At 41.1% G+C, this 24,579-nt stretch overlaps 2 protein-coding genes across 8 annotated transcripts in view; both read left to right on the forward strand.

The window, feature by feature from the left end:
- PCLAF (PCNA clamp associated factor) overlaps positions 1 to 14,738 on the forward strand; it is a 15,560-nt gene extending 822 nt beyond the window's left edge. Inside the window, exons 2-3 of the mRNA XM_023757825.1 lie at positions 3,984 to 4,146; positions 13,820 to 14,738. Coding sequence (XP_023613593.1) covers positions 3,984 to 4,146; positions 13,820 to 13,865 — 209 coding nt within the window. The 3' untranslated portion in view covers positions 13,866 to 14,738. The remainder of the gene's footprint in view (positions 1 to 3,983; positions 4,147 to 13,819) is intronic.
- Positions 14,739 to 18,120: 3,382 nt separating this feature from the next.
- CSNK1G1 (casein kinase 1 gamma 1) overlaps positions 18,121 to 24,579 on the forward strand; it is a 144,495-nt gene continuing 138,036 nt past the window's right edge. For 4 of the 7 annotated variants that reach the window (XR_002830411.1, XM_006093401.3, XM_014459786.2 and 1 more), the window contains exon 1: positions 18,179 to 18,435. The gene's annotated coding sequence lies outside the window, so the exon portion shown is untranslated. Of the gene's footprint in view, positions 18,436 to 18,572; positions 18,906 to 24,579 lie in introns of those variants that run through there. The other 3 variants (XM_023757832.1, XM_023757834.1, XM_023757833.1) reach the window with 2 other exon arrangements.

The raw sequence follows: 24,579 nt of genomic DNA on the forward strand, positions 1-24,579 counted from the left end.
GAGAGCGATAGAGAGTTAGAAACATCGATGAGGGAGAAACATCGACCAGCCGCCTCCTGCACACCCCCCACTGGGAATGTGCCCGCAGCCAAGGTACATGCCCTTGACCGGAATCGAACCTGGGACCCTTCAGTCCGCAGGTTGATGCTCTATCCACTGAGCCAAACCGGTTAGGGCAACAAATGCCATTTTTTATTAAAATTGGTTTTAAATATCTTTTTATTGGTTTGAGAGAGAGAGAGAGAGAGAGAAACATCAATGAGAGAGAACATCATTGATTAGCTGCCTCCTGCTCGCTCCTTACTGAGAATGGAGCCTGCACACCCCTCCCCCCACACATGTGCCCATACCAGAATCGAACAGTGACCTCCTGGTTCAGAGGTCAATGCTCAATTCACTGAGTCACAGCTGCTGGGCTATTAAATTTTTTAAGTGACTTAAAATATATATACTAGAGTCCCGGTGCACGAAATTTGTGCACTGGGGGGGGGGGGCGGGGAGTGCCTCAGCCCAGCCTGTGCCCTCTTGCAGTCTGGGACCCCTTGCTCCTTACCACTTGGCTTGCTGCTTCTTAGCGCTGCCGCGGGAGAGGCTCCCACAACCACTGCTGCACTCACCAGCCATGAGCCCAGCTTCTGGCTGAGCGACGCTCCCCATGTGGGAGTGCACTGACTACTAGGGGGCAGCTCCTGTGTTGAGCGTCTGCCCCCTGGTGGTCAGTGCGCATCATAGCGACCAGTCGTTCTAGTTGCTCTGCCTTTACATCGCTTAGGCTTTTATTATATAGGCTAGTGGCCCGGTGCATGAAATTCGTGCATGGGGATGGGGGTGTCCCTCAGCCTGGCCTGAACCCTTTCCAATCTGGGACCCCACAGGTATCGGGCCTAAACTGGCAGTTGGACATCCCTCTCACAATCCAGAACCGCTGGCTCGTAACTGCTTGCCTGCCTGCCTGTCTGATTGCCCCTAACCGCTTCTGCCTGCCAGCCTGATCATCCCCTAACTGCTCCCCTGCCGGCCTGATTGATGCCTAACTGCTCCCCTGCTCGCCTGATCACCCCCAACTGCCCTCCCCTACCAGCCAATCACCCCCAACTGCCCTCCCCTACCAGCCAATCACCCCCAACTGCCCTCCCCTACCGGCCTGATCATCCACAACTGCCCTCCTTTACTGGAACCTGCCTCCTCCGCCGGAACTGGCCTCCTCCATGCCACACAGAGCCGCAGGACCCCCCAGGCCTCACCGCGCAGAGCAGCTGCTGGGCCCTGCCTCCACTGTGCGCGTGGCCATCTTGTGATGACATCGTGCACACGAGGGCCACCTAGGCTTTTATTAGTATAGATTTTTATTGATTTCAGAGAGTAAAGGAGAGGGGGAGAGAGAGAGAAACATTGATGATGAGAGAATCATTGATCAGCTGTCTCCTGCATGCCCCACACTGGGATCGAGCCTGCAACCTGAACTTATGCCCTGACCAATAATTGAACTGTGACCTCCTGGTTCACAGGTTGACACTCAACCACTGAGCTATGCCTGCTAGGCTAATTGATTTTTGTTTTTTAAGTGAGAAGAAGGGAGACAGAAATACGGATGTGAGAGAGAAACATTGATTGATTGCCTCCCCTGGTGCCCAGACTAGGGATCTAACCACAACCTAGATTATGTGCCCTGACCAGAATCGAACCCACCACCTTTTGGTCAATGCTCAATCAACTGAGCCACACCAGCCAGGGCACAATGGCTTTTTCTTGTAAGAGATTATATAAGCATCCCTTTACTAGATTAAGAATTAGGATGACAGTTGACAGTACTAATCACATTGTCTTCTTTTTTAATATATATTTTATTGATTTTTTACAGAGAGGAAGGGAGAGGGATAGAGAGTTAGAAACATCGATCAGCTGCCTCCTGCACACTCCCCACTGGGTATGTGCCCCCAACTAAGGTACATGCCCTTGACCAGAATCGAACCTGGGACCCATGAGTCTGCAGGCCAATGCACCATCCACTGAGCCAAACCGTCAGGGCTAACATTGTCTTCTTAGTGTAAACATTTTGTTTTCATTCCTGCATGTTTTTCTCCCTCTCCACCCCTCTTTTGTTTTTTGGAGTGTTTCCCAACTTTACAGCTTCTGATACTGCCTTTGGGTAGTAGCAATGAAAACCCAGTCAAGGAAATAGCTTCACACTGCTCCTGTGCAAGGATAGGTTGAGAAAATACTCTGCCATCTGATGCCTCATTCCTTTTGGTATGAAATTGAGCGGTAAGGAAGATTAATTCCACAAGGTCTAGTTAGGAATAAGGAAGCACTGTTAAGGACTTCATGGTTGTTGCTTTTTGTAAATTTCAGAGAGGAAGGGAGAGAGAATATCAATAATGAGAGCGAATCATGGACCAGCTGCCTCCCGCACTCCCCATTCTGGGGACTGAGCCCGCAACCCTGGCATGTGCCCTTGACTGGAATCGAACCTGGGATGACCCTTCAGTCTGCAGGCCAACCCTCTATCCACTGAACCAAACTAGCTAGGGCAGGACTTCATGGGGTTTTATGTTAACTCAAACTTCCCCCTATTCTAAACATTTTATTAGAAAATATTTACTATTTCAATCCCTTTAGATAAAAAGGAATAATAGGTCAAAATTTTTGGAAATAGATGAATTTATGGAGAATATCTTGTACCCTGTATCACTGCACTAATTTACACACAGGGACACATTGGCCCACTGTTGAAATACAACTGAGTAGGCCCTTAATGAACTTGTGTTGGAGAGATGCACCTATTAACGTATTTTACAGATCTCTATTTTTAATCAATAATCAACTATGTGACATTGGTAATATCCTTATTTTAAAAATGAGGAAATTTAAGCTCAGGTTACATACTTTGGTAAAGGTCACACATCTAAATCTGCAGAGCTGGGTTTGAATTCTCTGCTGAACTATCCGCTGCTGTTATATACTTTCTAGTAATGAAAGCATTCTCATTAAGTTTCCTTCAAGGAAGTTATTAATCAAAGGATCACTCTTTTTTAAAGGCCGTTTGTACTTTTTAAAAAGTAAAAACCATAGAACTTGAGATAGTATATATAGGAATACTTCTATCAGTTTTTTTAACAGCTAGAGTTTGTGACAAATGTGTTGTAAGCAAAGGATATATGTAGTAACTTAATAATTTGCTCTTCTTAGTATTCTAATCATTACTTTGTAAAAAGGATAGAAATTTTCCCTTTATATTACTGTTTTAAATAATCAGGAATTGGATTTACCCTATGAACTAAAAAGGAGCCAAATGCTTTGAAAAGTGGAACATATTGATGTGGAAATGTTCACTGCTATACCCTACTTATTTAGCCTTCTATATTTGCTTTAACTAAATGACCTTATTAAATAAAAATTTGTCAGTTTAGCCTTGCCCAGTAGCTCAGTTGGTTAGAGTGTCCTCCTGATATGCCCAGGTTGTGGGTTCGCAGGTCAGGTCACATATAGAAATCAACTAATGAATGCATGGATGGACGGAAGAACAACTCTCTCCCTCTCCTCTTCCTCTCCCTCTTTCTATAAAATCAGTCAACAAATAATAAAAATTTTTAAAAATTGGCAATTTATGGTACATGATGCTACCTTATATTAGGAAAAAGTGGGTCAAAATTTATCATGACAGTACACAAGGCTCTTTGAATCGGTCTTGTAGATAAAATATGAAAAATATTTTCCAGTTCTAAAAATTCTATTAATGCTATTTTCCTGGGCTAAAGGATAATGATGATAAGGTATTATACATTATACTACAATACTGTACTATATAATGTACTATTAACTGAATACAACTTTATTTTGTCAAATTTTCCAGTTCTTCATTTTGAGATGGATGTAATACCATTTAATAACCTTTAGATTTGATGTTAAAAAATTGTTTCCCTCTAAGAAACAGCTATTGTATTCTTAGTTCTTATTTCGTTCCATCTGTTTATATTTTACAGCTGAAAATAAGTATGCAGGAGGGAATCCAGTTTGTGTGCGCCCAACTCCCAAATGGCAAAAAGGAATTGGAGAATTCTTCAGATTGTCCCCTAAAGATTCTGAAAAAGAGAATCGGATTCCTGAAGAGGCAGGAAGCAGTGGTTTAGGAAAAGGAAAGAGAAAGTAAGTTTTTATATTCTGCAATATAAGAAAATATTGATATTTTTGAAAATAAAAAACAATAGGATGTTGAGTAACTTTTAAGTTTCCCCTTGAGAAGTTAAGAAGATACAAACCAAAGGGTTTTTAAAACTTGTGCTGATCTCTTATTAAAAGTCACTCCCAAATTTCAAACATCAATGAAAGGTATTCTGTTTACTCATTCCAGTCACTTAAAGAGTATCAGTTTACATCAAGATGACTGCTACGTTATTAACTATTAACCATGAACTTCCTGTCTTTAATTTTTATTGTCTTTAATTTAGTCTTTAATTTTTATTGTCTGTTTTCAATAGTCTTTTCAAAAAAGCAATTTCCATGTTGATTTATCTAGTTTGAGTTTCATTAATACTGCCCCTTAAAAAACCATTAGTTCAACCTCCAGAAGAAATATATAACCAATGTAGAAAAGTTGGAAAATGTAGAAACCCCATCGCTTAGAAACAACCAAAATTAACTCCATTGGGTATTTTCTTTACAACTTCTCTATAAATACTAGTACACTAGAGGCCCGATGCACGAAATTCATGCAAGGGCCTTGGCCCCAGCCCCTGCCTGCTTTGGCTTTATCCCGAAGGAAGGATGTCCAGAAGGACATCCGGTCTAATTAGCATATTATGCTTTTATTATTATAGAAAAGAACACTTCAAAACAAGGTGGGAATAAAACTGCACACATGCAGAATTCAGTGTGCAAACTTTTTAGGAAGATAACTCATGCTTTTTAAGCTTTAATGGGGTGGGAAGTTAATGCTCATGATAAGTGCTAAGCAAAATTTCTGGATGCAAAAGTACAATCTTGATTGCAAAAGTACCAAATGTCTGGTATACCAAATATAAACAATACTAAATGAAAATATACCAAATATCAATAGAAATCATCTCTGAGTAAAAATCTCTCTCATACTTACTAAGTGCTACCAATTTTCTTTTTTCTTTTTCTTTCTTTTTTTTAAATGATGTTGACTTTAACTTTTTGTTGTTGTTGTTTTTTTATATATTTTATTGATTTTAGAGAGGAAGGGAGAGGGAGAGAGAGCTAGAAACATCAATGATGAGCAAATCATTGATCGGCTGCCTCCTGCACACCTCCTACTGGGGATCGAGCCCGCAATCCAGGCATGTGCCCTTGGCTGGAATCGAACCTGGGACTCTTCAGTCCGCAGGCCAAAAAGTCCGCAGGTCTTTTTCTTTTTCTTTTAATATCCCCAAAGCAGCATTTATTTATCCATTGAATTCCAAAACATTTCATTTAGAAGTATGGCATTTCAATAATTACCCATCTTGATTGACATGGGCTGATACACAAAGACAATAATCAAAATTACAACAAGTAAATCCATGATTCTTAAACAACTGCAACCCTCCCACCCCCCAAAAGTTACAAGTATCAAAACTTTAGATGCATTGTGTTGAAAAGAAGGTTTGTGCACATCATAATTTAAAGAGGCATAACAGGGTGCTACTGAAACCTCACGTTAACAGTTTATTATAAAGCTGATAGAAAGGAGCAAGTGTTCTCTTTGTATCAGCTTCCCTTAACAGTTTTCCAATCGATGAAGAAAGAGGTGGGAGGGTGAATTCAATTTTGCATGTACAAGATGTACACTGCTTATTAACAAAACACTATCAGCTCACTTTAAATGGATTATGTAAATATCATTATAGCCTGTTTTGGCTAATTCTTTTTTTTTAAACTTCCCCATTGCTTTCACCTGAAATTCACAACTATCAAGAGGCATAGTAAAATGCCTCACTCACAATGCACTTGTCTCCATAATTTGAAAAGCATGCTCCTGTGGGCTCAAAGCAACCATCAATCCAGCAATGAAGATTTATTTGAAACTGCTTCTCAGGAGGCAGGGGAGGAGATCTGAGTAGCTGTGCTGCCAATACAGATAGATATAGCGCTAAATATTTTGTGATTGTGGCAATGAAGAATTGGTGATGATGGGGGTTGTAGGTGAAGGAAAGGCCAGGAGTCCAAAGGCTCTTCAGTTACTTTCTCCTGCTGCTTCATCCTGCTGCGCGCTTATCCAGAGAGTGAGGTTGTCTCACAAGTACTGTGAATTTAAGAAGCAGGGGAAAGCCTGCCAGTGTGACTCAGTGGTTGAGCATCCACCTATGAACCAGGAGGTCACAGTTTCAGGTCAGGGCACATGCCCGGGTTGTGGGAACGATCCCCAGTGTAGGGCATGCAGGAGGCAGCCAATCAGTGATCTCTCTCGTCATTGATGTTTCTTTTTCCTTTTTTAATCCTCACCAGAGGATATTTTTTCTTTGATTTGTAGAGAGAGTAGAGAAAGGGAAAGATAGAAATATCAATGTGAGAGAGACACATCGATTGGTGCCTCCTACACATCCTCCAATCAGGGCCCAGGCAGGGGAGGAGCTTGCAACTTGCCTTTGACTGGAATTGAACCTGGGACCCTTTGGTCCACAGGCCAAGGCACTATCCACTGAACCAAATCAGGTAGGGCTCATCAGTGATGTTTCTATCTCTCTCTTCCTCTCCCTTCTTCTCTGAAATCAATAAAAATATATTTTTTAATAAAAAAAATAGAATCAGGGAAATAAATAATGCCACTTGGAAGAAAAGACAACGGAACTTTCTTTAATATAGATTTATAAGTGACTAGAGGCCTCGTGCATGAAATTCGTGCACTTGGGGGATCCCTCAGCTCGGCCTGTGCCCTCTTGCAGTCCGGGAGCCCTCAGGGGATGTCCGGCTGATGGCTTAGGCTCCTGGGCCTAAGCCATCAGTCAGACATACTTAGCGCTGCCACGGAGGCGGGAGAGGCTCCCACCACCACCATTGCACTTGCCAGCCATGAGCCCGACTTCTGGCTGATCAGCACTCCCCCTATGGGAGTGCACTGACCACCAAGGGGCAACTCCTGCATTGAGCGTCTGCCCCCTGGTGGTCAGTGCACGTCATAGCGACCGGTCATTCTGCCGTTCGGTCTATTTGCATATTAGCCTTTTATTGTATAGGATAGGGGTCTAAGCTCTCTAAATAACTTTGAAATATTTTTTTATGAAAACGTCATTTGATTGGGGGTGGGCAGTGGTGAGGACAGTGGTGGGCGGGTCATGCCACATCACTGCCATTATGATGCCTCCTGATTTAAGACCCTGCTAGTTATTTCCCTGCACCATTCAAGAGCCCAAGATCCTCCAGCACACCAAGTGGCGGGCCTGAGCCAAGGTGTGGTGACCAACATGGGCATGGGGATGGTGGCCAGGCTCAGTCTGGGGCTGCTGCTTCTGGTGCTGTTTCTACCCACGCAGATTTATTCAGAAGTTCCTTTGATTAGCACACCAGAACCTCCTGAACCCACAACGCTATCCAAATGTGCCTTGAAGTTATCAGCCAGTCTCCTTGTGGTCTTGTTTGCGCTTCTACATCTCTACCTGTAAGAGACTCAGGCCAAAAAATATCTACAGTTCACCAACCCATATTCTACAGCCCAGTCCATATGGCATCTTGAAGTACAATGTGACAAGGAAAAACAGGTCTTCATCAAATCTGCTAATTACTAATCTACCAATGCAGAAAATATTGAGAATCTCATATTGGACTGGTTTAAAGAATATCTGCAGGTTTGACTACGTAATGAATGCCAATAGTAAATCTGCTGGAGTTTCATGTACAAGAACAAAGAGACAACTTAGAAAATTAATGTTGTGATAAAATGTAGCTTAAAAGTTTTAAGTATGGACACCTAAAACTTTACTTTGAAAAGAAGAATAATTTCACCTGGATCTAGAGAAAAAGGATGAACTGTGGAATGGAGAGTCAGTTTTTACTTGGCTTCATTAAATCTAGGAGGCAGTAAAAGGGTTAGGTAGTATAAAAAGCTTCCATGATTTCATTTATGTGTACACTAGAGGCCTGGTGCACAAAATTTGTGCATGGGTGCAGTCTCCTTAGGCCTGGCCGGCTATTGAAGGGCGAACGTCTGGAGTGGAAGGACAGGTCCCAGCTGACCTCTGGGCAGCACCTGGGCCTCCTACCCCCCTCCCCCACCCTGTCCCCTTGAGTCACAGCGCCAGAGTCCCCATATGGAGATGCGGTGAGCACGGCCAGATGCCATGGGCCAGGGCACAGCGTGAGCCTCTGGGCTGCCCAGCATCGCCACACAGTAGCCGGGCGGGCAACGTGCTCTCTCCTGGTTGCCCTTGCAGATCAGCTCCTGTGCAAACCCACGGGGACAGTTCCTGCAGTCCCAGCAGCTGTGGCCTGGCTCACCCAGAAGAGGCTGTGTGGGTGTGGGGTGGGCTCCTCTCAGGCGCCCAGCACCTGAGCAGGGCGAGGGGGTGGGGGGTGGGGGCTTCCCGGTGCGTGAGCCCTGGCATCCTGGGAAGGGGTAGCAGGCAGAGTGAGAGCGAACTCGGTGGACACCCCACATTTTCACTGCACCTCCATCCCCATCACCCCCGCCCAGGTGCACTGGGAGGTTGGTCGCCTCCACCCACCCCCAGTTCCCCATCCCAACCCAGGTCCCGGCCCTGATCAGGTGATCAGGGCCTGCCAGCCACGGGTCGCCATCTGTAGGGCGATTGATTGGGGCTGGGCCCCTCGCCCCACTCCCTCAGTGCCTGGGAGCCAGTTGGCGGCCCCGTCCCCCCCTGCTCCCCCTCCCCCCCACTGCTGCTGGTCACCATCTGAGGGGTGATCGGCAGGGCGATTGGGCCCCCGCTCGCACCCACCTTGGCCTTGTGCTGCCTGCTCAACTGCTCCACCATCCCGCCGGGGTCCCACTCTCATTGGGGCCCACTGGGGCCGGCAGTGCCTCCACTGCTGCCTGCTGCCAGTGCCGCATTGCCAACACCCGCCATGTTCTGCGCCACCCCCTTGTGGTCAGCGTACATCATAGACTGCGGTCGAACTCCTGGTCTCCCAGTCAAACTCCTGGTCGAATGACCGCCCGAGGAGACAATTTGCATATTAGGCTTTTATTAATAGGACTGGAAGGAACCAAAGGTGTTACTATAAACTCTTTGTATTTCAGCAGTCCTAATTTGTCTTTAAATTTTAATTTTTTATGTTTTTTACTGAGATTTTACAGAGAGGGAGAGAGAAAAACATCAATGTGAGAGAGAAACATCAATTGGTTGCCTGCCATTCACACCCCAATAGGGGATCGAATCCACAACTTGGGTATATGCCCTAATCAGGAATTGAACCCACCACCTTTCAGTGAATGGGAGGACACTCCAACCAACTGGGCCACATCTGCCAGGGCATCTGCAGTCCTAATTTAATGTTGATATATTCCACATAAACTTTTACATTGTTAAATTTTCACTATTTTCTTGGGAACTTAACTCTTTCCTCTGGGGTTTTTGTATTTGATTTTGTGTTTGACTTTATGTAGTAATTGACATGTGCCAGGACAATGCTGGATTCAAATCTACTACAAATCTAATAATGAGTAATTCTTGGATATACACTTAAAATTCAAATGACAGGTATTTCCTGTCACATTCTCACCCAATATAAGTACCAATTCTTTTTTAATTTATTATCTTTTTATTGATTTCAGAGAGGAAGGGAGAGAGAGATAGAATGATGAGAGAGACTCATCAAATGGCTACCTCCTGCACATCCTCTACTGGGGATCAAGCCCACAACCGGGGCATGTGCCCTGACCAGAAATGGAACTGTGACCTCCTGGTTCATAGGTGGACATTCAACCACTGAGCCAGACCATCTGGGCTGGAGTTCCATATTCTTTTAGCTAACTTGAATCACTTACATTGATTTTGAAAATTAGAAGTACATTGACATTGTTAAAATACTGTTTTTAATTTCTGCATATGCTGAATAATTTTTACAATTTAAAAACTTATCTGTTTTGAAGGCATTTTTGACAAATCTTGAAACTAAGAGGCGATTATATGAAGAAGACATAAATAATACATATTTATGTATTGGCAACTTGCCTGCATTCAATTTACAATTCTTTTGTGCTCTTTCTGTAAATATTTTTAAAAACTTTTTGAATCAGAATAGTTACCTTTAGAACACTCTCTATCAGTCAGTGTTTTTAGATTATTAGAACCTGGTCTAAGTGTACTTGATTTTGGAAATTAAAACTTTTTTATAACTGCTTTGATATATAAAAGCCTTTTTAGAAATAGACACTCCATGAAATGTTTGTTTCACATGTCACACACTGATGCTTAGATTTTATAGAATCCAGCATGGCCATAGTACTCTTAAGTCTTAAACCAGCAGTTCTCAACCTGTGGGTCGCGAACAATGAAAATACATCCTGCATATCAGATATTTACATTACGATTCATAACAGTAGCAAAATTACAGTTATGAAGTAGCAACTTGAGAACCACTGTAAGACTTAAAGTAATATTTGCCATCTTTATTTTTATTTTTTTAAATATATCTTTATTGATTTCAGAGAGGAAGGAAGAGGGAGAGAGAGATAGAAACATCAATGTTGAGACTCATTGATCGGCTGTCTCCTGCACGCCCCCTACTGGGGATTAAGCCTGCAACCTGGGCATATGCCCCTGACTGGAATCGAACCCAGGACTCTTCAGTCCGCAGGCTGATGCTCTACCCACTGAGCCAAACCAGCTAGGGCCATCTTTATTGTTTTTCATATTTTTATTGAATTTAGTGGGGTGATATTAGTTAATAAAATTATATAGTTTTCAGGTGTACAATTCTATAATATATCATCTGTATATTGTATTGTGTTTACCACCACAAGTCAAATCTCCTTCCATCATCATTTATCCTCCCTATACCTTTTTCTATCTGCCCCCAAAATATTTGCCATCTTTAGAAAACTACACAGGAACAACCAGATCAACATCTCAAGCTATATGAGATCTGTGTGTGTGAATACTTTTTTTTTGGCCTTATATCTGAACACTGTACATCCGTTTTGGATTGTACATTGTGTTTGGAATTGATTTGCATTTAACACAAAAATAAAGATAAAATGGCTGGAAGAGCAATTAAATAAAAGTAAATGGCTGGAAGAACAATTAAAACAAAGTATTTGAGCCCTGCCAGCATGGCTCAGTGGTTGAGCATCCATCTATGAACCAGGAAGTGGAGGTCACATGACACAGGCTGCGGACTTGATCCCCTATAGGGGGCGTGCAGGAGGCAGCTGATCAATGATTCTCTTTCATCAATGATGTTTCTCTTTCCTTCTCCCTTCCTCTCTGAAATCAATAAAAGTTCTTCTATAAAAAGAACAAAACAAGTATTTGACGCATAAAGTGATGTTTATGCATATACATTTCTAAGAATTATTCAATACTGTTCATAAGGTCATTTAGTAAATGGTTACTAAGCTCTTACTGTCTTATGAGATATTTGAAAAGAATGTCAAATTTTGGAGTAGAAACTACATTTTAGACTTTTTGGCAACATTATTATTTTTGGTTTTAATAAAAATCAACAACCAAAGAGATAAATTTTTGGTTAGAGCCTTTTAATAGACTTGATTTAATGATCCTGTGTCTTCTAGTTCACTGTCATTGTCTGGAACCATTCTTCCTTGTACTTTCTCATTCTAATATGAACAAGCTAATAGTCATTATCAGCTCTAGAATAAATTACAATTCTTTTGAATTATTTGTGACTTCCATTAAGGAAACAAAATATTTGGTAATGCAGCCCAATATGGCTATACCATTGATCATCATAGCAATACAACCTATATTACAGGCTTTCTATCATATGGAGAAAGATTACACATATATTCTCATTAAAAACTTTGATGTATGGTATAAAAAAGATGTTTATATTAATCCTTTAGCCTCCTTTTCAAAAAAAATATTAGTTGACTTTTTAGAGAGAGGAAGGGAAAAGGAAAGAGAGGCAGAGAAACATCAATGTAAAAGTGAAACGTTGATTTGCTGCCTCCTGCATGCCCCCTACCAGGGATCAATACCCACAACCTGGGCATGTGCCCTGATGGAGAATCAAACTGATATTCTTTTTTAATATATTTATTTTTTTTATTTCAGAGAGGAAGGGAGAGGGAGAGAGACATAGAAACATCAGTGATGAGAGGGAATCATTGATTGGCTGCCTCCCGCATGCCCGGTATGGGGATTGAGCCCACAACCAGGCAGGTACCCTGACCAGGAATGGAACCGTGACCTCCTTGTTCATAGGTCGACATTCAACACTGAGCTACACCGGCTAGGCCAAACTGGTATTCTTAAGGTGCACAGATTGATGCCCAACCAACTAAGCCACACCAACCAGGGCAAGCCTCTTGGTTGTTGTTTTGCAAGCCTCTTTCTTAAATTGGTCTTTGTTGTAATTACCCATTTATTGATAGTAAATCAATAGAGTAACTATTAATAGTAAATAGCAAACCATCAGTTTATCAAAGGACTTCTGCTATTAACTCCCTAATTAATAATCTAGAATATGATATCTCCTATGGCTTTATTTCCCCCACAAAGGCAGGATAATCCCCATTAGTTACATGGGGGAGAGTCAGAATCAAGAAAGACTAGCAGCTACTTAAAACCTAACAGAACCATGATACCAAAAGTAAATCAAATCCTTGTGAAAAGGAACTTTTGTTCATGATGGTGTTCATTTGTTAACTATTAAATTTCTAGGAAAATAAAATAAAGACATCTCCGTAATCTAATAGGTGAGTCAATGATAATTTCATACCAAGTCAAAATACCTTTGTTTTAGCTTTCTTCTTTCACTAATTCTATGACCATTCAGCTTACTGGATCTAAATTGAAAGCTGATTATTTTAGGATAGATCTCACAAATTTTCATCCACTCTAAAAAAGAAATATTCTGATTTATGATTATGTGGGTTTTTAAAAAATATTTTTATTGATTTTAGAGAGGAAAGGAGAAGGAGATAGAGATAGAAACATCAATGATGAGAATCATTGATGGGCTGCCTCCTGCACGCCCCCTACTGGGGATTGAGCCCACAACCTGAGCACGTGCCCTTGACTGGAATCGAACCCGAGACCCTCCAGACTGCAGGCCAACAGTCTATCCACTGAGCCAAACCAGCTAGGGCATGATTACGTTTTTGATTCATATTGTTCAAAAGGATGTACAGTCAAATATGATAACTTTTCTCTGCTCCAATAGATTGTTAATTATTATTATTTGCTTTTTACTATCACAAAGTTCTTGCTGAAGGATTTTATTCCACTTTTATTATCCATTTAACATGTTGAAATAAGATGTTATAGAAACATATTTCTTTTTTTAAATAAAAATGGCAACATATCCTAAAGAAGAAACACTGATTCTATAAATTGACAAAATAAATTGTTAAACATTTTGTTGCCCTAGCACAGGGGTGGGGAACCTTTTTTCTGGCAAGGGCCATTTGGATATTTATAACATCATTCGAGGGCCATACAGAATTATCAACCTAGCCTGCTATTTTTGGTTAAACATTTAATTAACTCACCCCTAAAGTCTAGCACTAGGAATTTGTAGGTGTTTATCAATTAACGGTTTTATTTTTCCCTCATTTCCAGTCACTTGATCAGACCCACTGCACTGTTAATTAATATTCCTGATTTATATGTTTGTAACTATTTTTTTTTTTAAACCAGTTGATATTGACTATTGAAGTTCTCTGTTCTTTCCACAGAGTACATCCTTTGCCACCTGATGACACAGATGACGAAGAAGAATAAAACTTTCTTATTCATCCTTGACTAATGTCTCCTGTTTACTCTGGTATCCTAGGATGTAAATTTGCATAAATGTATTTGTTCCAGTTAGCTTTGTTGAATAGGCATTTAATTAAAAATGAGGGTTACAAATAGTTATTCAAAAGCAACTAGTTAAGATATTGCAAGATTTACTAGATAATTATGGTTATTTACCTTAGTATTCAATATAATGCAGTATTTGGTTTCTTTTACCTGTTATTAAGCTTCTTGTTCTTGCTAAAAAGAAATTGCATGTTGTATACAACAAATCTGCTGTATTTGAGATTTGCTTAGATTTTTGTACTGCTGCCATTTTTACTGGCATTAGATTTTTATTTTCGTTCCTTTTATTTGATTTAAAAAGCAGAGTTGGATTTCTGCACATTTAAAAAAATCAGTATTAATTAAACCACACCTGTATTCTGTTTAAGAATGGGGGCTAATGTTGAAAAAATTTGATGGTTATCTGTGTTTTCCATAGAAACAAGTAAGGGCAATTTGATCCTGAGGGTTTCAGGCAGGAAGATTTCATAGACTACATTAAAAGAGAAGAATTTTCTTAGAATATGCATTTGATTTGGTATCATAAAATAGTGCTCTCTGGAAATCAATAAATCATGAAAGGCAAACATGTCATAAACCCAGAGCTATGTCTAAAGTTCTTAGAGCTACCTTTATATTTTTCAAGATAACAGGGGTATAATTGAAGAGGTGGGTATAATATAACTTAGTAACAGTAATTCTTGCTTCCTCATCACATTTTTTTTGCTGACATCTGTTGTCAAAATTAACCATGTTTTAACAGATATGTTTTTCTGGTTTGTTTTTAATAAATGAATACTTATTTTCACAATAGATTATATCCATTTGTGTGCTTCCTAAGATTCTACTAGATACTTCTGTTTTATTTCTTCCAAATACAAATTTGTGCATTGATCTGATTTTATCACCTTCCACACTGAGTCCTGATGATTCTAGATTACATTTTTTTTGTCTTAGAGGTCGATATTAAATAAAATGTTACTGAATTTCAAGTAGAGTTTTATTTTAAGTACTTCCTTGATAGCTAGGCTTCTTATTAAGGAGTAACTCAAATAAACTCTTATTAAAGTCAAGTTTTGATGGGTCTGAAACCTGATTTGTTATTTTTCACTGATGGAGAGAGAAACTTTTTGGTGGTGTGTCTCATGAAGTATAATTTTGATATATAATTTTTAAAAAATTTGATCTAATGAAAGTACAGTCTCTTCAAATATACAACATTTGATGACGTCTCACTTTTTAAATTTTTCATTTTTTAAAATAAATCTTTATTGTTCAGCTATTACTGATGTTCCTCTTTTTTCCCCCTCATTGCTCCCCTCCACTCAGTTCCCACCCCACCCATGTCCTTACACCCCCCCCCCACTGTCCTCATGTCTCACTTTTATTAGGCAGAGGTGTCTGTTCCATGTAATGTTTTTCTGTCAAAGCTTTTTGAAAATTAGGTTGGCAATTTAGCCTCTTCTAAAAACATAAGGGAAGTATATATTCCCTGTTCCCATTGAAATTGGTTGGCAACTATTTGTTTTTTGTTTGTTTGTTTGTATTGATTTTTAGCGACAGATGTGAGAGCTTAACATCTATGGATCGATTGCCTTCTGCATTCCCCCTACCTGGTGGATAAAGCCCGCAACCCGGGCATATGCCCTGACTGGGAATCAAATTGGTGACTTCTCAGTGCACGGGGCGATGCTCAACCAACTGAGCCACACCGGCCAGGGCTGCAACTCTTAATTGTGAAAAACATCATGAGTTAAAATTTTGAATTTTTGTAACTTCCCCTCCTTCCTATTCTGCCCTCCCCCTTCCTATTCTTTTTTTTTTTTTTAATATATTTTATTGATTTTTCACAGAGAGGAAGGGAGAGAGACAGAGAGCTAGAAACATCGATGAGAGAGAAACATCGATCAGCTGCCTCCTGCACATCTACTGGGGATGTGCCCGCAACCAAGGAATCGAACCTGGGACCCTTGAGTCCACAGGCCGACGCTCCATCCACTGAGCCAAACCGGTTTCGGCCCCCTTCCTATTCTTGTTTCTGTCTTTGACATAACACAGAACAAGTTATTCCTTCCACATGACAACCTTCAAGTACTTAAAGACAGCTGTTATATCTTTAGCTTTCTCTTCCTAAGGCTAAACATTCTATTGGTTATGTCACATATATCCTAAGTTAGTTTCTCTAAGTCCCTTGTATAAGGGGCTATGTTTTGTGTTGTATATTGCTTAGGCACATAAACTGATCCAAGTAGTCATTAATTGTTAGACTTTAGTTTTTGTATCTTTTATATTTGGAGATGCCAATGGAACTCTAAGAATATTTAAATATTCATTATTGCATAACAGAGTTATATTTCCCAAAAATAAACATTAGATATCCTAATTCTTTCTTAAATTATTACAAAGAGCAATAAAAAATGGGGGGAAAAAAGCTTTTAAGAACTGAGAAAAGCCTGGAGGTTATATCTACAGGATAAACGTACTGTACTGACTTTGAAGGCTATTTGAGATCTAGTTTAGATCTGAAAGCACTGTCTTAATTATGGTTCATATTAAGAATATGGACTCCTATCCTAGCCGGTTTGGATCAGTGGATAGAGGGTCGGTGTGTGGACTAAAGAGTTCTGGGTTTGATTCTGGTCAAGGGCACATGCCCGGGTTGTGGGCTTGATCCCCAATAGGGGGTGTGCAGGAGGCAACCAATCAGTGATTCATCATTGATGTTTCTATCTCCCTTCCTCTCTGAAATCAATACAAATATAAAAAGAAAAAAAAAGAATATGGACTCCAATAGTACTGCTCACAAAGTCCTGTAAGTGTAGTTAAACTCACCTAGCTAATTTTAGGTGTGGGTTGTGCTCTTTATCTTTAGAGGCCTCTAAACAATGACTACACTGAAAATGATAGAATAATAGAAGTCATGTGACTATTCAGGAGTCAAGCCAGTTACACACCTATAAAAAAGTGACTACTACTAATAAAACTATGAAGAGAGGATCTAAATAAATACTGTCATATTTCTTCAGGCAATGGGAAAAATAGATGTTGCATAGGAATTTGCATTTCTATATTGGCCTAAACTACCACATTTAATCTTAACTATTAATTGTTCTCAATAAAACATTTCTATAGAACACATTTGCCATAATGTTTAAAAATTTTTAAGGACATGTAGTCCACTGTAGTTTTAGATAAGTCATTGTTCATTGGGCTCATAGTTTTACTTTTTTAATTTAATTTTTTAAAATAAATCTATTGGCAATTAAAATATCAAGTTCTATTTTGTCATGGTAATGGTTTATCACTTGTCACAGCCAGATTTTTTAAAGAACAATTAATTACTGGATGTCCTCAGATTCTATTTGAATTGTGTGTGTGTGTGTGTACTTCCACATGTATGCATGTCCATGAGAAGGGTTGTAATGCTTTAGATTTATTAAACAACCTACTACTGACATTTTATTTTTTGTTAATCCTCATCCGAAGATATTTTTCCCATTGATTTTTAGAGAGAGTGGAAGGGAGAGGGAGAGACACACAGAGGGAAACATCAATGTGAGAGAGACACATGGATTGGTTGCCTCCTGAGAGCTTGCAACTGCAGTACGTGTCCTTTGACCTGAATGGAACCCCAGATCCTTCAGTCCGAAGGCCGACACTCTGTCCACTGAGCCAAACCGGTTAGGGTGAAAGACAAAGACAAAACTTACCATTCCCTATGAGAGGCTGTCAAAGGAGAATGAAGTGCATGAGAAAACTTTCATAACATTGAAGATTTTAAAAGCCCAATTGAAACACAACTGAAAATCCACAAGAGGGGGATGCTTGTCAGAAAAGAGAACTCCCACAAAGGGAGAGAGAGAGAGAGAGAGAGAGAGAGAGAGAGACCAATGGGTGGCCTGGGACTCAGGGTGGGAGGAAGCAGGTGTTCATAGTTTCTCGGGGGTAGGGGTGGAGGCGTGGGCATAGCTTAAGCCAAGGGAAAAGCAAGATGGGCTTTGTGACTCCGGCTGTGAAGCGTGCGCTCTAAGACCAGGAGCAGAAGGTAGAAGGGTGTTGTCAAAGGAGAGTACACGCTTCCAGCTACCTCCTGATAGTCCCAGAAGAAATGGGGGTGCTTTTGAGGCACTTCCGCTTAGCAACCCCACGCGGTTGCTAAGGAGGGGCAGTAGTGTGGTGACCCGGAAGTGGTTGTGTCAGTTTCTCGCTGACTGCTTGAAGTGTGTCCTACCTAGAGCGCCCGGGTGCTTTGCGCCAGGCCGAGGGTGGGGCCAGCGTTAGTGGTTCCGGCTCGGCTCCTGTCGCCCCTCGGCTCCTCGCCTTCCCCCTCCCCTCCCACACCTCTCCTCCCTCCGCTTCCTGGGAAAGAGAGAAGCTACCACTGTGGGTGGGTACAGAAGCGCTCGTCGCCTCTGGGAGGGGACCGCGCCGGCCCCTTGTGATCCCCGAAGCACCACCGGACCAGGTACTCGCTCCGGCGTCGACGGGGTCCCGGAGGTTGGAGCCTGAGGTGGGTGTGTGTGTGTTTGTGGGGACTGGTTGCGGGGGGGGGAGGGGGGCGGGCCGCGTTCTCCGGGTCGGGAAGGGGGACGCCGAGATGCTGGGTGGGGCGCAGGCCGGCGCTGGTGTCTGTGGAGGCTGCGGGGGTGGAGAGGAGGGGCTGGTGGAAACCGCCGGCGGAGAGTTTCGGGTGGCTGGGTGAATGTTGCGGAGGAGGCTCCCCTTTGGATGCAGAAGACTTCTGCCGTGTGGACGGGGAGTTTGCCACCTGGGGGACTCGCTCTGAAAGGGGGAGCGTTCTCCGGAGCCAAAAGGAGGGCATAGCTCTCGGCAGGGTGGTTGGGGCAATCCAGAGCTTCCATTGCCTGCTTTCCCTGTCCACCCCGCTGGGACCTAGCCCGGTTTTGAGGTTTTGGGGGATTGTGACTCGGCTGGACACCGTGGGGAGCCGCCCTTGACCGAGCTAGGGCCGAAGAGTGGGTAAGGAGACCTCCCTCCACCCGACTTCCGTGTGCGTCCCCCGCTTCTTCCTTTATTGCTCGTGTCCCTGCGTCGCACGGGAGCGGTACCCCCCAAGTGGGCGGCATCACAGCGTAAAAGAGAGTGGAACTGGGTTTGTCGCCTCTAAATGGTATTTCAAATGTTTGAAAAGTGCTGGAATAACATATTCAACAACGTCTCTTAGTTCTATATTAAATCGTATAAGTTATCTTAGAAAAGTGCAATTCTGAAAAGCACCAAACTATAGGCTAGTCCGGCATAGTCTTGTTTGGTAGATATTGGTGTTTATAAAAAAAAAAAAAAAAAAAGACTAGAACCGTATAGAATAGAGGTCTAGGAGAGACATGTTGAGGCAAGCCTTTTCCACCCTCTTTTTTTTTTTTAACCTGCCAGTAAGCCTGCCCTAGTTTAAATGAAGCAGAACGAAGCTCTTCATTTTTATTTCAATCAGTGGCCGACTGGTAAGTACTGTGTGGTGATGCCTTAGAATAGATAAGTTCAGAGAGACAGGATTGTCTGCTTTTGAGGCTGTCTCTTAATCTTTTAAGGAGATAATTGTGGTCCAGGGGAAGTTTTGGCTTTGAGGTAGGTAAATCTGGGATTGAACCCAACCTGCCATTGGCTAGTTGTTGATCTTGGGCAAGTCATGGAACCTACCAGAGATTTATTTTCTTCATACATACAATGAGTTAAAATTCTCACCAGTATTGTAAGGGGGTGATATACGTAAATAATAGCCCACTTTATATGGAATCACCTTCTAATTGAAAGATGAATTATCATTCATCTTACACAGTCAAGGTAGCCCAGTTTTGTGGAATAAGGCTTGAGATAGGAAGGGAATTGGATAATAATATTTAAAAACATATATACAACAAGACTTTCAGTGACTTAGAGAAATTGATTACAAGTAGCATGAAATTCAGCTACCAGTAGTTTCTTAACTCTTAAAAATAAAGTAGAATATGTGCATTTATTCAAAATACCAATAATGTTTCAAAGGTTTTCTCAGATTTGTGTTGTATATAGTATGGATTGATAGGAAAAACATTTAAGCCCTAGCTGGTTTGGCTCAGTGGATAGAGCAAGAGCCTGTGGACTAAAAGGTCCCCGGTTCCATTTCTCTCAAGGGCACATGCCCAGGTTGCTGGCTCCATCCCCAGTGGGGGTCATGCGGGAGACAGCTGATCAATGATTCTCTCTCCCTCTCCCTTCCTCTCTGAAATCAATAAAAATCTATTTAAAAATAAAACATTTAAAAAGTAATTTATGCCCTAGCCCAGTGGTTCTCAACCTTCCTAATGCCGCAACCCTTTAATACAGTTCCTCATGTTGTGGTGACCCCAACCATAAAATTATTTTCGTTGCTACTTCATAACTGTAATTTTGCTACTGTTATGAGCCGTAATGTAAATATCTGATATGCTATATGTGTTTTCCGATGGTCGCGACCCACAGGTTGAGAACCGCTGCACTAGCTGATTTGGGCATCCGCCCTCGGACTGAAGGGTCCAGGGTTTGATAAGTCATGGGCACCTACCTGGGTTACAGACTGGATTCCCCCCACCCTCCCCAGTGGGTCAGGTCATGTTGTGTGCAGGAGGCAATCGATGTGTCTCTCTCACATCGATGTTTCTCTCTTTGTCTCTCCCTCTCTCTCTAAGAATCAATGGGAAAATATCCTCAGGTGGGGATTAACAACAACAACAACAAAAAAGTAATTTATGTAAATTTCAGTCAACATCCCCTGTCTCTGAAGAGAATTTAATTGGGACATAAAATAGAAAGTTGTAATTTAAGATTAAAATTAACATTAGTGTTGTGACTCATCTTAATTAGATTTAAACTATTAGCAAAATTTACAGAATTCTTATATGTATAATCTGTAAAATAAATGAAAATGGAATGAATTTCTGCCTTTAAGTCAGTTGTGATGATAATCCTATATAATGAAGAGCTAATATGCAAATGGTCATCATGCTCTCATGCCGTCACAATTCATCACCAGAAAGCTGCATGCGCAGCAGGTGCACACAGGTGGGCAGAGCTGCGCGAATGGCAAGGTGCACATGGGTGGGCGGGGACTTGACGCTGCATGCATGGCACGGAGGCGGGACCCCGGCTCCTGCCTACCTCTTTGGGGCAATCCATCGAGGAGGCCCGGATGGGTGGGTGGGGCCTACCTCTTTGGGGCTATCTATTGCGGGGCTCCCGTACTGTGAGAGGGCACAGGCCAGGCTGGGAAACCCCTCCCCACAGTGCATGAATTTCATGCACCGGGCCTCTAGTATAGAAATAAATCTCAGGAACATGAAGTCTTTATAATTTGTTTCTTTTATGGTTTTAAAATGATAATTATATGTTACCTGTTATATGTCATATTTTCAGCTAATATAGTTTGCTTTGTGATGTTACATGTAGTTCATACTTTTTAAAAAAATATATATTTTATTGTTTTTTTTACAGAGAGGAAGGGAGAGGGATAGAGAGTTAGAAACATTGATGAGAGCTAAACATCAATCAGCTGCCTCCTGCACATTCCCTATTGGGTATGTGCCCGCAACCAAGGTACATACCCTTGACCGGTATCGAACCTGGGACCCTTGAGTCTGTAGGCTGATGCTCTATCCATTGAGCCAAACCGGTTAGGGCTAGTTCATACTTTTTAATTTTGTTGTTGTTGTTAATCCTCACCAGAGGATATTTTTCCATTGATTTTTAGAGAGAGTAGAAGGGTGGGGGGAGACAGAGAGAGAGAAACGTTGATGTGAGAGACACATCGATTGGTTGCCTCCTGCATGTGGTATATCCCCTTGAGTGGAATCAAACCCAGGACCCTTTAGTCTGAGCCAAACCTGTAGGGCTGAACTTTTTAATTTAAAAAAAAATATTTTTATTGATTTCAAGTAGGAAGGGAGAGGGAGAGATAAGAAACATCAATTATGAGAGAGAATCATTGATCACTACCTCCTGCACACCCCACACTGGGGATCGAGCCCGCAACTCAGGCATATGCCTTGGTTGGGAATGGAACCGTGACCTCCTGGTTCATAGGTTGACACTCAACCACTGAGCATGCTGGCTGGGCTGTACTTTTTAATTTTTAAATGTACTTTATACACAAAAGATAAAAATTAAGTAATAATTACTTACTTTAGTAATAGTTTTTTGTGTGTAAAAAATATATATAAAAACTCTGATAAAAGTCACCAACTATACTGAATGCTCCTTGAGGTAGAAATACTATTTTAAATTTTATCCACCACTGAATCTATATAATAAGCAATAAATATTGGTCACATTGATAAATGGATGGATATATTTAAAATTATTCATAAAGTATCCATACCTTTTTAAAAAATATATTTTGTATTGATTTTAAAGAGGCAGATATAGAGAGATAGAAATATCGATGAGAAACATCCATCTGCTGCCTCTTACACACCCCCTATTGGGGATTGAGTCCAAAACCCAGGCATATACCCTGCCTGGGAATTGAACCAGGGATCTCTTGGTTCATAAGTTGACATTCAACCACTGAGCCACACCAGCTGGGCTCCATACCTTTTTTTTTTTTTTAAAGTTGAAGTTATATTTTTGGTAGTTGTAGCTTTTTGTAAGATTATTCAACTTTGTGAATGCCCCTTTAAAGAGTGTAAAGTTTTTAGTGTATCTTTAAGCTTTTAGCTATGTTTTCCTGGATAATTTTTTTCATCATCTTTTGAATCTAAAATTTGAGGCAGTATTATCTTTGTTGGTAAAGATATCAGGAACTCCTATTTTCCACTTTCTTCTCATAAAACTTTCATAAACCATTTGTTATAGTATTATAAGAGGATATTAGCTGTTAGAGTAAAAAGATCTATCTAAATTATACGCAACAACAGAAATTGTTAGAGATGATACTTTTCTCAATGACCTTTTCCACTCAAAGTATGTGGCTGTTCCAGGAATCTTTGCAGTTGTCAGTTATGGAATTTGCTTGTCAGGAAATCTAAAAATGACTCCTTTAATATCCATTCCTTGGATGAGCTCAGAAAGCTTTAGGAAAAATTGGGAAGGTTTATATACCCTATACTAGATTCAAATAATGAACAAAGTACATACAGCTAATTTTATTGGTGCTGTCAAATCAGGAGTGAAAGTTACTGTGTAAATGCTTTTAAAATGCCAGGTAGTGCTTTACTCAAACCAAATGAGTATTTTCCCAGAGCTTGTTATTTGAAAGCTTTTTTTTTTGAAATATGTGAACTTTTGTAATGATAAATAATCATTGTATCCAGAAAAAAAGAGCTGATATCATAGACAGATTTTAATATCACCAATCTGATAGAAACTGCGTCAGTGGCTTCAGATAAGTGGAAGTAGAGTTTCATGAAAGAACTTTAGAATTTGTGGAATGATAGTTTTTATATTTATTATTTATTTATTTCAGAGAGGAAGGAGAGAGAGAGATAGAAACATCAATGATGAGAAAGAATCATTCATTGGCTGCCTCCTGCATGCCCACTACTGGGGATCAAGCCCACAACCTGGGCTTGTGCCTTTGACCAGAATCGAACCGAGGACCCTTCAGTCCGCAGGTGGACACTCTATCCACTGAGCAAAGATGGACACTCTATCCACTGAGCAAAACCAGCTATGGCTGGAATGATATTTTTTTAAATTTTTTTTTAACTGCTTAAAGTATTACAAAGAGTATTACATATGTCTCTTTTCTTTTCCCCCTTGACAATCCCCTGGCCTCCCCTACCCCCCAGTGTCTGTGTCCATTGGTTATGCTTATATGCATGCATACAAGTCCTTCGGTTGATCTCTTACCACCCCCCCCCCCCCCGCAACCCTCCCCGGCCTTCCCGCTGTAGTTTGACAGTCTGTTCGATGCTGCTCTGCCTCTATCTATTTTTGTTCATCAGTTTATAATGGTCTTGGAATGATATTTTTTTAAACATGTAACTTCTCTGTACTCATTTCTGCCTAATATAAAAAATTTAAGCTGGGAGGAAAAAAAAGAGTAAGTTTATTTCAGAATTACCATTTTCTTTTTTATTGATTTTTTAGAGGAAAGGGGTAATGAGAGGGATAGAAAGAAAGAGAGAAACATTGTTGCTCCACTTATTTATGCATTTATTGGTTGCTTCTTGTATGTGCCCTGTCCTGGGATCTCGTTGGGGACGACGCTCTAACCAACTGAGCTCCTTGGCCAGGGCAGAATTACCGTTTTCTTTTTTTTCTTCTTCTTTTTTTGATTAATCCTCACCCAAGGATATTTTTTCCATTCATTTTTTGAGAGAGAGTAGAAGAGAGGGAGAGAGGAGGAGGGGGAGAGAGAGAGAGAAACATTGATGTGAGAGAGACACATGTATTAGCTGCCTCCTACACACACCCCCTCCCCCACTGGGGCTGGAGAACGAACCCAAAATCGAGGTTTGAGCCCTTGACTGAAAATTGAACCTGTGACCCTTCAATGTGGGGGCTAAGGCCCTAACCACTGGACAGCACCGATCAGAGCAGAATTGCCATTTTCAGTTTGGGAGATTTACTTATTTGGAGAGCTAAATTGGATTTTGACATTATTGGGATTGTGTTCAGGATGGACTCAGGAAAAAAAATTAGATGCCATCTGTTTCAGATTTCTTATTCTCTCACCCTT

This window comes from Myotis lucifugus, unplaced genomic scaffold (genome assembly GCF_000147115.1).
Source record: "Myotis lucifugus unplaced genomic scaffold, Myoluc2.0 scaffold_115, whole genome shotgun sequence".
NCBI classification, from domain to species: domain Eukaryota; kingdom Metazoa; phylum Chordata; class Mammalia; order Chiroptera; family Vespertilionidae; genus Myotis; species Myotis lucifugus.